Here is a 16,986-nt window from a genome sequence, read left to right on the forward strand (position 1 = left end):
TTGAATGAAAATAAATGTTAATTATTATTATTGAAATAAAAATTTCTTAGAAAATGAAGCATTTGTGATTTCTAAGAATTTCATTATTGGAATAATTTTTATTTATTTTCAATATGCTATTATATTTTAAATTTAAAAATATTATTTTTTTAACTAATAAAAATCTATGCTAATTTAAAATTTAAATAAATAGCTAACTAAAATAAAAAAATATTACAAAAATAATAAAATAAAATAAATAAATCAAAATAATTAAAAAAATAAAAAAATTATAAATGGTTTGATTGGAGTTCGAATAGTCTGTGGATTTTGTGTGGATTGTACATTATGAAACTACATAGTTTTAGTGCCAGTTAAATAGCCCAAAATCTTTTTTTTTTCCTTTTATTTTCACTTTACTTTCTTTCTAAATAAAAGTAAAAAAATATATTTCTAATGAGTTAAAATTATTTTTTAAAAATAAAATAAAATAAAATATTTAATTTTTGAATTGGGCTGAATTACTTATAATAGGTCAACCCTTTACCCATGGCCATTGCACATTATCATTATATTTATTTTGTTACCTACCCATCACATTCTTTTTCTTTTATTAGTTAAAACTTAAGTAACAACTTAAATTACTTGACTTAAAATATCTAAAAACCCTAGCCTTTCATTACTTCTTCTTGAGCACCATTCTCATCATCTCTCTAAAATTAAAAACCATAACATTTACTCTATAAGATTATGATTTTACCTCATTAAAGCCTCCCACCTGATTAGCTCCAATATATGTAAAAAAACCCTTTAATTTTGGCATGTAGTTTGTAGATGGAACCATCATTTCGTCTACTCACAACTTTATTATGTGTTTCACATGCACCATCGTCCTTTTTATTTGAGTTGCTCAATCTGTCTCTCTCTCTCTCTATGTTTTTCTATAACATTATGATCGTATAATCTCTTTCATCTTAAATCTTAACTATTTTCATATGTTATAGAAAATAGTTTAGATTAGGTTGAATTTCTAAAGTTTTGCAAGAGAGTTAAGTACATAATTCAAGCCTATATATTCTTTGGTTTGAGGATTTGATGGTATTTTTCTCTTTTTTACAAACATAACCGTACAAGCATTTTTCTTCCTATTTTTTTTATTCTAATTTTAGTTCAAGTTATGTCTGCAACAATTATACTCCCTCTTTGATCTTATACATAGGGCTCAGAAAACTGCAATAGCAAAATTCATGTATTTAAGAAGTTTGCTAGAATTAAAGGGTAAAATAAGCATTTCAAATATTGGACACTGTTATTATGTAAATCCTTTAGGGATACTTTTAATATAAGGTAGTATAGATAATGAATTTTTGATTTGTATGGTTAATTTGTTTATATTTTTTATATTGAATGTATTGATTAGTAATTGTACTATAATTAGTAAAAAAAAGAAATACAATATAAATATATATTTATATATAAGAGGAGAGATCTATTTACACTAGTGTAACTTTTACCTTTTTTGGACTATTGGATCAAAATTACTAAATTTAAAAATATTATTTAGATTCAAATGAGTTAAGGATTTAATTTTGATCCAAGTGAAAAAAAATGCAAGAGTTACATTAGTGTAAATAGATCTCTTATATATATATATATATTTATAGGAGAGATCTATATATATTGGGTCAAAATTGCTAAGTATAAGTGTTATGAATTTAATTTTAATTAAAGGGTAAAAAAAATGTATAACACTTATACAAATGTAAAAGTTACTATATATATTTTCTTGTTGGGTAAAATACACTAATAGTCACCAAACTATATGGATGTTTTTAAAATAGTTACTAAACTATTAAATGTTTTGATTTAGCCATTAACGTTTGAGTAAATTTTTTTTAGTCACCTAGCCTTTAGTCTTTAATAGAATGTTGACTAGACAAGCCATGTCAATTGTTAAGTGCCATATCAATTGACCATTTTCTTTTCTCTCTCATCCCATTCTCTTTGCTTTCTCTTTAGTTTTTCTTTCTAAATCTAGCAACAGCCATCAAAACGATTTGGAAAAAAGCAATTAAAAAAAAACACAATTCCAAAGAAAACTAAATTCAATATTTAAACAAATAGTTTAGAGTCAAACATAAACAACCATATAATCAATTAACACTAAACAAACCATTCAAATACAATTTCTCTCAACAATAATAACAGTAATCATTGATAGCAAATTCTGGGCATCAATAATTATTCATCAAAAAATCTAGTGAGAATCATACATAAAAGCAAAACTCAGCTATATAGTAGAAACATAATAAACAACAATTAATAGACGCAAATTTAAAATGCAAGCATTCAAGAAAATTGTAACAAAAAATTGTTGTGAATGCTTTAAGTTGATTTGTTTTAAGGTTCTATTGGTGTTTAGGGTCGATCAGCTAGAGAACAAGAGGAAAAAAATAGATGTTGGTTATTAACAAAGAACGATGATGGGAAAGAAGGTAAGGGTTTTAGGTTCAAAGTTTTCTTAAGGTTTTTAGAGATCAAAACCATTAAAAGAATGAGGTTTGAGGTAGGATATGAATATAGTTAGTGTTAATGAGATTTGAAATAGTTTAAAAGAGATTTTCAATAGTGAGTGTTCTTGATTTTATGGCATAAATCTGTAAAGCTAAGGGAATTTTATAAGAACTCATGTTTAATATAAAGGATTATAAAGTTAAGGAGAACATTTTGGTAGGATTTGAAAGCTAAATCAGTGTTGGCTAGCAGCGGTTGATGATGACAGACAATGATTAAAATGATGGCTAACCACTGTATTTATGTTGAGCTTTGACTTAGGGGTCTTCTTGGAAAGACAAAGAAAAAAAAAGAGTGATTAGGTGTAAAGATAGGGAGTATTCTTTACATTTGTACTTTTACGCATAAGTTAGAGATTAAGATAATAGAGGTCAAAAAAAGAGAAAAGTAAAAAATTAGAATAAGATAGAACTTGGAAAGATAGTACCTCAATATCCATATTTATAAGTAAAAGGTAAGGGGCTAGTAGAGGATAATAGTGATGTGGCCAAATTGATGTGGCATTGAATATGTTAGGCTGATCTTATATATCAAGTTAGCTCAAATATCTGAAATGCCCTTAATTATCTATTGGTAACCTTTAATAAGGGTAAAAAAACCATAATACCTTTTTTTACCACTAAATGCCTCCAACATTTTATCCCCCCACTGAGCAGTTTAAGTATCAAACTATTGGGTAGGTGATTATTTTGTATGTGTTTGTTTGTTTAAAGGATTGCCATGGATCCGACCTCCTTAGGCTGAGGTTGTAAATTTATGAACCCAATGTAGTAGGTAAGCATCAAAGGGTTATACTTGCCAATCTAGGTTATCCTGGTATGTGCCAATTTGGTATGAATATGATCTTATGCATGTGCTTTAAATTAGGTATATGGATTATTTAAGGTTGCCGAAGTAACTTTGTCTTAGGTGGTCTGAGGTGAAGATGAGAGAGTTTGGAAAAGTTAACAGAGTTTGTCCAGCCAATGTAAAACTTAAACATTTTTAGGAACTTGAATCATTGTTTTTGCTTTGGAGATGACCTAGCAGTCAATACACCAAATCAATTCAACCTGGGTTTTGTTCAATTTGGTCAGTTTGACCAATTTAGGTGGTTAGGATCGCATTTAATGAGGAGAGAGATTGTTTAGGTGGTAAAATTTAAAGTGAAAAAGGTGAAAAGATGCTCTTTAATGGCATCCGAACATGTGATACAATCTAAGCTGTTCATTTGATCTAGGATGCGACTATATTAAGGGCTATTGAGACCTTTATTTTTTTACCTTTCTACTTTTTTACTCTTAATTTGACCTAAACTTTCTGACCTAAGAGCTTTTTAGCCTTTCTGGACCTTACAATTTTTTTTCTTTTGAACCATTCTTTCATTTTACTTTGATATGTATTTTTTTCATCATGTTTTCTAGCATTAGTTTTAGAGGTGAAGAAAGCTTTAGGATAGAGTTAAAGAGAGATTGGCTTATGTACGATGATGATGATCTAGTCCCATTGGTCATTAGAGGTCAACATTACAAAAAAATAGCATATTAGCTTAACCCAATATCCAAGGAAAAATAGTGAAAAGTTCACGAGAATCCTTAGACTGGAGAAGAACTGGTCTTAAATATGGACAAGCTGTGCACTTAAATAGATTTTGATTTAGAGAATCCTTTTTTTTTAATCTTCTAAGTCGGTTCATCTTTTATGAGTGAATTTTCTTCCTCTTTGGTTGTTCCCCCTTTAGGGTTCAGTCTCATTAGCCTTCTTCCCACTCTGCTCTTAACCTATTAATTCTCTTGTTATTTTTTCTCTTCTTTCTTGGTTAACTCTTGTTAATGTTTTCTTTTTTTAAAAAAAAGTCTCTTTATCTTTTATCTTTTTTTAAAGTCATGGTGCTCTCTACCATTATTCAAACTCGAAATCTTGCTTCTACTCAGGAGTTTCAGTCTTCTAATGGTGCAAAACTTTGACAATGAAGAGGGTTTTAAAAAAGAGTAAGCAAAAGAGAAAACCCCTATTGAAGAAGGCGATGGTGAGGAAGAGATCTCATTGGAACTAGATGAGCTGCTTGTGGTTCCTATTTATACCTTTTTTCCCCTAGATATGATCCTAAAAGATATGATGAAGAACTTAAAGGGCAAGATTAATCTTAAGGATTGTCCAAATATGTGTTTAGCTTATCACCTTTGTTCTTTGGAAATGAATTTTTTCTCTCTAAAGAAGGGTATAATATAATGTGCTAAGCACGTCAAATAGGGTTATTAATAAGCTAGAGCCTTATAAGATTTGGGTGTATTGGGATTTCATGGTTGCCTATCTGAGATTCCCTTTACAGTTTTTGTTTGTTAAAATTTTTAATTCTTATAATTTAATAATTACCCAACTCACCCTTAACTTATTTCGATTTATAGTAGGATTTATAATTTTTTACCAACAGTTAGGTATTCTTTTCGCCTCTCTCTATTTAGTGAGTTCTTTTCTATAAAAAAATACCTTAGTGATAAAAGGTAATTTTACGTTATAGCTTGGCCTAATCAAAAATTGTTCACAGATTGCTTGAGCTTAATAAAAAATCAGAAGCTGCTCTTTCTTTACCTCTAAAAAGAGAAAAAAAAATAAGGACGATGCGTTTGAGGCTAGGGAGATCATAAATAAGCCCAAAAATTTTCTTGATGTACTTGTTGCTCTCTCCATCATAAACCTTACAATAAGCTTTGGGTGTATTGGGATTTCATGGTTGCCCATCTGAGATTCCCTTTACATTTTTTGTTTGTTAAAATTTTTAATTCTTATAATTTAATAATTACCCAACTCACCCCTAACTTATTTTGATTTATAGTAGGATTTATAATTCTTTACCAACAGTTAGGTATTTTTTTCAGCCTCTCTCTATTTAAGGAGTTTTTTTTTATAAAAAAATACCTTAGTGATAAAAGGTAGTTGTACGTTCTAGCTTGGCCCAATAAAAAATTGTTCACAGATTGCTTGAGCTTAATAAAAAAACTAGAAGCTACTCTTTCTTTACCTCTAGAAAGAGAAAAAAAAATGATGATGAGTTTGAGGCTAGGGAGATCATAAATAAGCCCAAAAATTTTCTTGATGTACTTGTTGCTCTCTCCATCCTAAACCTTACAGATTAGGATAAAATAATGGAATATACCTAAATAGGAGAGCTGGTCATAGATGCTTATAAGCTAACCTTATCCGAAGTGGTAAACAAGTCCAAGTGCTGGGGTAAGTGTAAGATAACCTCGTAAAGTCTTGATCTTATTTCATTTTTTTGTAACTCTCAACTTTTTTTTTTGGGATGTCTTTCAATCCAGTTAAGGATTTTGACTTCTCTCTTTACTCCTATGAATTGAGGCCCAAGAAAGGCTCAAATAAAAAGATTTAGCTCAGTGCCTTTTCTTGAGGGGAAATAAACCAATAAACCTTATTAAAAAATAGTCGAGCTCTTTAGCTTAGCTTGTCGCCATCACCGAAAGCAAGCATAAAATGATGGTGTATAGAGAGCTCCCACAGTAGCTTTTTTTTTAGCCAAAAAATTAAGGACCGAGGCTTCTTTTTTCACCTTAAAAAATCCTGAGGCCAAGGTCCTAAGGCCTAACTTGCAGAGAGTATACACCAATTTAGAGTACATTCCCAATGAGAACTCGCTGATGAGTGCTGATATGGTAAGAAAGTTTTGTAAAGTCACAGTCCCTCAAAGTAATAAGTATCATTTTAGCTCGGTTCTTCTCTTACCATTGTTAGTTTTATTGTTTTTCTAAGTCTAAGCTTTACATTTACAATTTATCAAAAGCTTTCACCTCAGTCTACTGCCTGTGCTAGCCAAGCTTTGCACCACGCTACATAGCAATGACTCACACGCTCAAGGCTGAGAAAGACCTAACTATTTGGGGTGAAAAACATTAGAAGAGCACAGAGTCCCTAGCCAGTTTTAGGTTTAACTTCAGCATCTCTCATAAAAAAGAGATCGAACAGAAAAAAAAGATAGACTAGTTGATAGCTAAGTTGAAGGGCATGAAGATAGAGAAGATCTCAATAGAATCCATGAAAGGACAGGTCGAGCTAAACTTAGTGAAGCTCAGGCTAAAATTGTCAAGTTAAGGTCTTCATTGGTGGTTGAGGTGAAGGAAAAAGAATAAATCAAGCAAAAGGCCAAGTAGGTCTATAGGGATGAGGTCATTCTAGAGTTCAAAGCCACTGAAGAATTCACTTAGCTTCAGATGGATTTTTCAAGGAAGAATGTTCTTAATGCCTTTAACCTTACAAAAGATGAGGTGCTATTCAAGTATGCTAACCTCAACCTTGACCTCTCTAACATTAGCCTAAACAATATAAAGTTAAGGTCTCTTCTACACCACTTTGAGAGGAAAGAAGAAGTGGATAAATATACAATTATAGATACTGAGCTTGAGGCTACCTTAGCACTTGAAGTCGAAGAGGGGTCCTGCTATTACTGTTGATTAAGAATATGCCTGAAAGGCTCTTTTTTGTTGATTTTGTAAATTATTGTTTTTAAGTGTGAGGTTAAATTTTTATAATGACCATGAATGAAAATCACTATACTCCTTTTGTAAATCATATATTTTTTTTACTAACCTTATAATGACTAATTAAAGATGGAATTTTTATTCAAGTCTTAGTTTGATCTACTTGATTTGTTTTTCCCTTTTAACTCTTTAACATTTAAATAAAAGAATCCAAGTTTAAGCTCAGATAACAATTCATCACATAATTGCATGGTTTAAGTTTAATGGACTTAGCTTTAATGGTATAAAATAATTTAACAAACCAATATTAAAGTTTCAGTTTAGTTCGAGTGAGCTTAAGATTCAACCATATGTTTAGGAATATTTTCAATTAACTTGAGAATTTATTTTGATTATCAAGTCTTAGGTTAGACTTCGTTAGATTGGTCAAAGTCTAAGCTCAAGAGTTAAAATAAATGTAATCATATTTGACTGCAAATCTTAGGTCAGACCTAGTTGAGGTTGGATTAGGTCGAACAAAGGCCAAGTTTAAGACTCACAATAAACATGATCATCATAACTTTATTTAATGATTTTTGAGTTACAAGTGTGAGCTCAATTTTGTTTGAGCTATTAGTAGTACATTTTCAAATTATCTGCATTCTATATCCTTGGGATGGGACTACCATTCATGTCTTGTAATTTATAAGTCACATCATGGATGACTTTCTTAACCACATAGGGTTCGTCCTAGGTTGGCACTAGCTTACCACCTTAGCCATCAACTCTTGAGGCTTCGATCTTTCTAAGTATCAAGTCATCGTTCTTAATGTTCTTATGTTAGACTCTCTTACTATAGTAGTTGGATACTCTATGTTGATAAGCTACTATCCGAGATAGAGCCATGTTTATTTGTTCTTTAACCATTGGTCTTTAGGGCTTCTTCATTTCCCTTATCTAAACTAAGTTTAACTCTTAAGCTCGAGAGGCAAATCTTAATAGGTACCACAAATTCTATCCCAAATGCTAGGTGAAAAAAGGTTTCTTTCATGGGGACTTTTATGGTCATCCTCAGTACTTATAGTACTCTAGGGAGCTCATCAATCTATTTGCGCTTAACCTACTCCAATTTCTTTTTTAAGGCCTACAATATTGTCATGTTGGCCATATCAGCTTGGCTATTAAATTGAGGGTGGGTGACTGATGTGAATATTAAATCAATGTGAAAGTTGGAACATCATTCCTTGAATTTTAAATTTTTAAATTATTTATCGTTATTCTTTATTATAGACCGATGTGGGCTAAACCTACAAACTATATCCTTCTATACAAATTTTTTAACCTAGGCTTTCATTGTATTGGCTAAGGCCTCGACTTTAAACCATTTTTAAAGTAGTCTACTACTAGGAAAAATTTTTTCTGCCTTATGGTTGGGGTTAATAGTTTGAAGATGTCCATTCCCTATTGCATAAAGAGCCAAGGGTTGATGATAGTAGTGAGTTTGGTTGATGAAAAATGTTGTACATGGGTGAATCTTTGGCATTTTTCACATCTTGTCATTTGGTTGGTTACATTTTTTTTAATAGTGAGCCAATAGTAGCCCTGCCAAGTATCTTGTAAGCCAACAGTAGAGATGATTTCCACATATCCCTTCATAGATTTCCCTTAGAATATAGTTTGCTCGTCATCCATGCACCTTAGGTAGGGTAGGTTGATAGATTTCCTATATAGCTACCCATTGATTATGGTGTATCGAGGAGGCTACCTTATCAAGGTTTTAACTTGGACCTTGTTTTTAGGTAGCTCTCTTATGGTTAGGTATGTCTTGATCAAGGTCATTAAAGTCTTTTTTTCCTTGATCTTTTTGACCAGTTTCTCTTTCAATAATTTTTTACGCCAATTTTTCCACTAGGACTTGGCCTGAATAATCGTTATCATTCTTAAGGCCAGCTTGGACAAGGAGTTTGCCAGCATATTTTCAAACCTCAATATTTTTCTCACTTCAGCTTTGTAGAAGGCAATAATAAGGGTAAGTGCTTTGTCCAAGTATTTTCAAATTTTTTCTTCTTTAGTTTCGAACTCATCGTTTATCTGGCCAACTATTAATTCAAAATCACTATAAACAATTATATGCTTTACATTTAGCTCGACTGTCAATCTTAGATATATTATTAATGCCTTATACTTGACCTCATTGTTAGATGCCATGGAAATGAATTTAAAGGTTTATTGATATTATAGTCTTTTTAGGATGATCAAGATAAAATTAGCCCACTATTATGGCTAGTAACCGATCTGTCAATAAAAAATTTTCATATTTTCTTTTTCTTAACTTCTTTGTTCTTCTTAGGTTGTTCATCAGTTTGAGCTGACGTGAATTCTATGATAAAGTCTGTCAGTTCTTGATATTTTAGGTTTAACCTAAAAGGCATATATAGGTCAAATTCACTAAGTTTTACTACCCATTTGATTAATCTACCTGATAGCTCTAGTGTTTGTAAAACTTCCCTAAATGGTTAGTCGTTAATATATGAATTGTATGAGCTTGAAAATATGGTCTGAGTTTCTTAGTTGACATGATGACTGCATAGGCCAGCTTTCTATCCTAGCATAGTTTATCTCTGATCTTGTCAGTATTTTACTTACAAAATAAATTGACCTATACCTTTTTTCTTTTTTTTTGGATCAAAATTAAGTTGATTGCTTGGTCGGTGGTGGCCAAATACAAGTACAATGTCTCATTAAACCTTAGTTTAGAAAAGATAGATGGAGAGAAAAAGAACTCTTTAAGCTCATTAAAAAATTTTTAGCATTGAGGGGTCTATTTGAAGATGAAAATGTTCTTGAAGATCTTGAAAAATGGCAAACATCGTTCTATCAACTTGGACATGAACCTGTTTAGAGCAGTTATTCTTTTGGTTAACCTTTGTATCTCCTTTATTAAAGTTAATGCTTTCATATCTAAGATGGTTTAAACCTTTTTTGGGTTCACCTCTATCCCTTTTTTATTAATCGTATAGCCAAAAAACTTTTTAATGTAACCCTAGAAAAATATTTGCTCAGATTAAGCCTCATGTTATATTTTTTCAAGGTATTGAAAGCCTTATCTAAGTTTTTTTGGTGCTTGGCTAGGCTTTTACTCTTCACTATCATGTCATCCTCGTATATTTTTGTGTTTAAATCGATTTGATTCTTGAAAACCTTATTGACCAATTTTTAGTAGGTCGTTTCTACATTTTTCAAGTCAAATGACATGACTTTGTAATAATAGATGCCTTTTTCAGTGATGAAGGCTATTTTTTTCTCATCTTTTTTCAATATTTTGATCTGGTTGTAGCTAAAGTAGACATTCATAAAATTAAAAGATTGTGTTTGGTGCTATTGTTCACCAGTTAATCTATGTTGAGAAAAGAAAAACTATTCTTTGGACAGGCTTCGTTAAGGTTGGTAAAGTCAATGCATATTCTTCACTTTTCACTGTGCTTCTTGACATGTTAGCTATCTATTCAAAATAATAGACGTTTTAGATGAAACTTATTTGTAGTAGCTTACCAACCTCCTTCTCAATAACCTTTTACCTTTCTAGGGCAAAAGTCTTTTTCTTTTATTGGACTGGTTTCATGTTTGGATTAGTGTGTAACCTATAGACCATTACCTCAAGGTTAATCATGGCATATTACACTATGTTTAGGCAAATAGGTTAGCATTATTTCTCAAGAGTTGGATTTATTGCTTTTTGTATTCAAGTTTAATTTTGATTTGCATATATAATTTTAAGGTGCTCTTCCATAATGGTATAGACACAGGGTCTTCTATTGGTTCAGGTTGGTTCTTATCTACCTCAGTTTTTGGTCAATTATTTCTTTTTGCTTAATTCAGTGAGGACCCTTTCTCGTAGGGATAGATCCTGATGTGGTAGTTAGTATGTTGTTAGTCAAATGATAAGCAATGAGAATATAAAGTTGAACAAAAAGTGTATTTTCATTTCAATTTCTTTCTTTGGCCAGTGTGTTAGTTTGGTCCTATTGACATGTATATGTTTGTGCCGACTTAAAAGCTCGGTCACTTGTAGAATCTGTTCAAAAGTTTCAAAAATTATTAAAAGTATGGTTTTCTGTTAATAAGGAGCTTAAGAGCTTAGAGTGGCTTGAGAGCACTTTTCTTTTAGGTTGGTTTTCTATTGCTATGGGTGTTTACCCTTGCTTTCTTGCTTCTTTTCAGTCATTATTACTTTTTTATCTTTTTCAATCTTCATGGTCTCAGTCAAATTGTCAATTTGCTTTCCAGTCCTTTCTTTCATCGTTATGACATAATATTGTCATGCCATAGACTAGTCTCCCCTCACCTCTCCAACCCTATGAGGGATTGAGAACTTTACTTTAAAATGGGAAACTGAGCCTTTGAATAGCATAACAAACTAAATAGGTGGGCCCAATATCATATTATAGGCATATGGGATATCTATGACCATGAATTTTATGACTGATATTATTGTCCTCGTTTTTATTCCCAGCGAGATTGATAATTTAATAGTCCCTTTGCTTGGTACATATTAATTTTCAAATTTGATCAAAGTTATAGTGATTGGTTGTAGTTAATCTTTCTTGATTCTCATCTTTTTTATGGTGGCATGATACAGGACATCGATTTAGCTTTCATTATCAAATAAGATCCTCTTGACCACATAATTGTATACCATAGTCATGATCACTATGGCGTTGTCATGGGGGTATTGGATTATTTTTAAATCTTTCAAACTAAATAAGATCTATTCATTTTTCTAGTCTTTTTCTTTCTTCGCTTAGAAATCGATGGCTATGACTATACTCTAGTCAAACTTTCTCTTAACGAAAGTGGAGCTTCCCCTAGTAATCACATTGATTACCTCGACAATTGGTCTATTATCAGCAGCCCGTCCTTCATCCTGTTGCCATCTCTTATTTTTCTTTGATTACCTTTTTTATCCTTTGTGGGTTCTCCATGATCTCTTTTATAGTCTGACCTATTATGCTCTTGTCTTCATCAATCTACAAACCTTCCTAGGTAACCTCTCTTAATCAAAGCTTCAATTTCATTTTTTAGATTGACATAGTCATCGATGTTGTGGCCTATATCTCTATGGAATGTGCATCTTTTGGTCAAATCTTTTCTTGTGTTTTGCCTTAGTGGATTTGGCCATTTGAGCTTTGGATTCTTTTGAATTTGCATTAGAATCCTCTCTTGAGAAGTATTTAATAGTTTCTTTCTTTAATGGGGCTCATAGCTCTATGTCATCATTCTCTTGGGAAAAAGTTATAGAAATCTTTGCTTTTTTTATAATTGAAGAAGGGGATGAGCCTTTTTTACCTCAGTTGTCGATGTAGGATGATGAACCTCTCTCACCTCGATTGTTTCTCATCATAGCTTCAGCATTTATATATTTCTCGATCAGAAGTAAGATGTCGACTAGTGTTTTTTGTGGCTCCAAGGATAAGGTTAGTTTACGGTGGTACTCTTTATCACCGAGTCCACTTATTAGGGTAGCTACAGCGGTCGTCTACTTTAGGTTTTTCACTTGTAGAGTTTTTATGTTAAAACGTATAACATAGTATTTTAAAGATTCATTTCTACCTTGATGGATTGACATTAGGCTCAAAGTCATTTTTTTTGTTTTTCTACTCCTTACAAATGGGACAGAAAAGGGTGGCTGAGCTCTTTAAATGTTGTGATTGACCTCAGTTTAAAACTATTGTACCAAGACTAAGCCATGCCCTTAAGGGTGGTAGCTAGACCTTTGTACATTAAAGTTTCATCTACATGTTACATCATTATATTAGTTTATAAAGCTCCAAATGATCAAAGGGGTCAGATATACGATTGTAAGTTTCCAAGATTGGCATTTTGAATCCCTTTGGAAGCATAGCATGGTCAATCTCTTCAGTGAAGAGTGAGATTTTCAAGAATTTGAGCTCATCCTCAAGAGCAACTACCTTCCCCTATAGCTCTTTTTCCATAGCTTGTATCTGAGTTTTGAGGTCTCTACTCAGTTGGGGTTCCAGGTCGATTTGTTTTAATTTTTGGGTTGTGACGTGTGTTGAATTGTGGCTAGCGTAATGATAGGCAGAAGGAACATCATGTTCTTCTTCCTAGGAGGCTAAAAAAACTTATATTTCCTTGTAATTTGGTTGCCTTTCTATAGCTTGTTGACTAGAGGTGGCTAGATTAGGCGTTTTTTAAGCTTGGGTGAGATTATAGTGTCTAACATTTGTTTTAGAGCTTGTATTTGTTCAGTTAAGACTTGAAATTTTTTCATGGTTAGATTGGCCTGTTGTGGGGTAGGTTGGTCTGTGTGTTGGCTGCTATGTGTTTATGTTTTGGTCGGGACAGGCATCTCTCTTTTCTTCATAGCTCTCTTCCTGGGCGACATAATTTCAGGTTCAACCAATGAATAGAAAGGTCTCTACTTGACACGTCAAATATTTGTATTGAGCTTTGACTTTGGGGTCTTCCTAGAAAGATAAGGAAAAAAATAGAGTGGTTAGGTGCAAAAGTAGGGAGTGTTCCTTGCGTTTGTACTCTAATGCATAAGTTAGAGATTAGGATAAGGAAAGTTGAAATGAGAGAAAAGTAAGGAATTAGAACAAGATAGAACTTGAAAATATAGTACATGGATGTCCATATTTATAGGTAAGAAGCAAGGGACCAGGGGGGATAACAGTGACGTGGCCGAGTTGATATGGCATTGAACATGTTAGGTCAATTCAAATGTATGAAATGCCATTGGTTGTCTATTGGTAACCTCTAATAAGGGGAAAAGACCACAATGCCTTTTTGACCACTAAATGCCCATAGCACACTGACTTTTAGATTTATTTTGAATGTACATATAGTGCGTTTGAAATTTTAGAGAAAGAGTTGATGGTTGAAGATTATAGAGAGATAGGATGGAAGGAAAAATGGGAAATGGTTTCAAATTTTGATATTTGTATTAAGTGTGGAATGAAGTGTCTTGGTCAAGAAAAAACAAGGAACATGTCATCTTTAGCCATGTGGCAGTTTTTATGGCATGGACATGCCATGTTGTCATTGAATTATACGTGGTATATTCAATCAGGATTTTGTTAGAAATTAATAGTTGGATGATAAAGAAATATTTAATAAAATGTTAGTGATTGAATAAAAAAAATTAATAATTTGATGATCATTTAAAAAAAAAAAAAAAACTTATATAGTTGGTTGACTATTGGTGTATGTTACCCTTTCTTATTGTACATTGAAGTCATTAGAATTTGAGATAGAGAAATGAAGAAAGCTTTATTTCGTCTCTTAAATTACATTCATTTCCATCTTAAAAAATTAGAGTTTGAAACCTTTAAAATGAAATTTGAAATTCCAACATTCTATACTTGGGAACCAAAACAAATCTTTACAGAGTAGTAAGGAAAAAATTAATATTCACCAACTTACGCAATTACTTCACCCTTCCTACAATCCCTTAACTTGATGTTCACAACATTCATGCCACCCATATATTTAACACTGCAGCATTTTATGCTTCCAGGCTGAAAAATAAATAAGGACATCATTTAAAGAATTTACTTATGAATTGTAAAAAATAAATAAATTAAATTAATGCAAGCTAAAGATGGTAATACCAACCTCCATGCGCACTGTTGCATTAGAAAAAACTCGAATTCTGCTGATGCGATCTGCAGAGTGATTTCCTGTGTAGAAACAAGGTCGCAGTCGACGTGGTGCTTTTCGTCTATAGGTAGTAAGAACCAAGGCATTCCCTTTGATTTTCCTGACGGATTCCATGAAGAATACATGCGGAGCTTGACATGAATCGTTTGTAGGCAACCTGGTGTTGAACATGTACACTGGAGGCGGACCATTCTTCCAGGGTGCAAATGTCTCAATGGGTTTCCTTAGAACACTCCGAGGGATGATATTTTCATATATATGAGCCGAGTAACCCCACGAGACCGAGACAGACCAGTTGGTTGGCCTATGATAGCAGATCGTTTGTTGTACCAAACGTGGTTGATCGACTTCTGCAGCTTTCATGAGATGATTTATTGATTCGATGCGGTTCTTGTAAGGGAAGAGTGGGTCTATGTTGTCAAAATGGTGAAGTGTAACAATAGGAGACTGCGGATGAGATGATAGCATGCCTGATATATCACCAAGTAGATCAATCTGCAGTAAATCTTTCAGCTTGTCATCAAATGTTTCGTTTTATGATTTTGTTATTCATATAAATGGGGAGATCATTTGAAGATGTTTAATCTCGTTTTTATTAGACAGACATTAATGACTATATATTATGCTATCAAACTATGGTTTACAATTACAATTTTGTTTCAGACTAAAATTTTAGAAAGTAGAATGAATTACCTGATGAATACCCCTTTCAACGGTTAGACCAACCCCCAAGTCAGACAAACAAGAGGATGATAGATGATCACTGGTATGCATGAACGGATATCTCTCAAGGCAATCATCCATCAATGGCGCTAGTTCTTCCACTAGGGAATAACTCAGAGCGTATCCACCTCCTCCGTACGCCATATCAAAGGAGAAAAGAAAGTTGGATATGACAGCCTCCGAATACATTCCAACATAATATCGCTTAGTATGATCATACTTTGCTAATACTTGAACTAAATTATCCACAAAAAAGATAGTGTCATCATCTGCCATAACAAACCATCTCACATCTTCGTTATCTCCTAGTCTAAATGAATCCAAAACAGAACGGAATATTCGTGCTTCAATTGGGTTTGCGAGCTTAGGGTATACCGGTAGCTTAGTGGCATCTTCATTGAGCTGAAAAGGAGGAACAGTTTGAGGCCATGGTAGAAATTCTTTGGAGGGAGGTGAATCCATAAAGATATTTCCCCTAGTTTCATTTGGTCTCCACCAGGCTTCAATGTATGGTCTTCTTTGCTTCCATGTTTTCAAGCTGCCGATCAAAACGAATTTAATGTGGCTAATGTTGGTAGGGTAATCAACAGTATTTTTAGATGAATTCGACCATTTGATCTCAACGGGTGAGGAAAGATCACAACATTTATTACAGGGAGGGTTGTAGAAGAATGTATAGAAAAACAAAAGAGATAGCCCCGAAATAGCTAGGAATTTGCCAAAATTTACAAAAGAAGGATTCCGAAATTTTGGCTTCATTGGATTGGAATTGCTGGTACTTTTCACAACAAATTATCAAGGCTTGAAAGAAATTTAATATGGGATGGAGTATTGGGGTGGAAAAAAAGAGTAATTAAGATCCTCTAGAATAAAGGAATTGCACTCTCCAGAATTTTGATGAGGAAATTAGTAGAGCCAGGTATTGGTTAAGTAGGCTGAGCTGCAACCAAATTTTGCTGTTACAATTCTAGAAAATAGGGCTTCATGGGTTTATATTCACAATCTGGGTTATGGTAATGAGGGAAGTTCTAGATTTTCTTCAATTCACTGGGATTCACTTGTAAATCTTGATAACAACAAAAATGAAATAAACAAAATAGGAGTTACATGATTGGAAAAGAAGTATACTGAAGGAAGGTCATTTCTTATTTAATACAAAAATGGACGTACATTTGTTCTTCTTTCTGGTATGTATGGAAAAGAAGAAAAATGCTCTATTTTTCTTCTGCTAGCTTAGAAAAATTGAATGTATTTTGTTAGATTGAATATAGAAAGTTGAGGTTTCATTTTTCAAGTTTTTCACACGACGTGGGGAGGGCTTTGCGCATTGACATTGTCAAAAGAGAGAGAATTTTAAAGTAAAAAAGAAAGTGGTGATTTGCTCCATGGTATCTACAGCATCCACGCCAATTAAGAGCGTTTCAAAGGGAAAACTATTCACTTTTTGACTGTTTTGCCCACAAAACTAGGAAAAAGAATCACTGTATTATTTTTTTATTTAAATTATATCACATAATCATATTATTGAAAGATATCTATCATATTTATATCATGTAATTATTTTATTAAAATAATA

At 32.6% G+C, this 16,986-nt stretch overlaps 1 protein-coding gene across 1 annotated transcript; it reads right to left on the reverse strand.

Moving 5' to 3' along the window:
* Positions 1 to 14,446: 14,446 nt before the first annotated feature.
* LOC111284311 (uncharacterized) lies at positions 14,447 to 16,169 on the reverse strand. The gene is made up of 3 exons (XM_022873019.1): positions 15,381 to 16,169; positions 14,643 to 15,182; positions 14,447 to 14,545 (listed from the first exon to the last, which is right to left on the reverse strand). The coding sequence occupies exons 1-3, from the start codon at positions 16,167 to 16,169 to the stop codon at positions 14,447 to 14,449; spliced, it is 1,428 nt and encodes a 475-aa protein (XP_022728754.1).
* Between the last annotated feature and the right edge of the window lie 817 nt (positions 16,170 to 16,986).

This window comes from Durio zibethinus, chromosome 6 (assembly GCF_047325235.1).
Source record: "Durio zibethinus cultivar Kanyao isolate XHJ-2024 chromosome 6, ASM4732523v1, whole genome shotgun sequence".
Taxonomy (NCBI): Eukaryota; Viridiplantae; Streptophyta; class Magnoliopsida; order Malvales; family Malvaceae; genus Durio; species Durio zibethinus.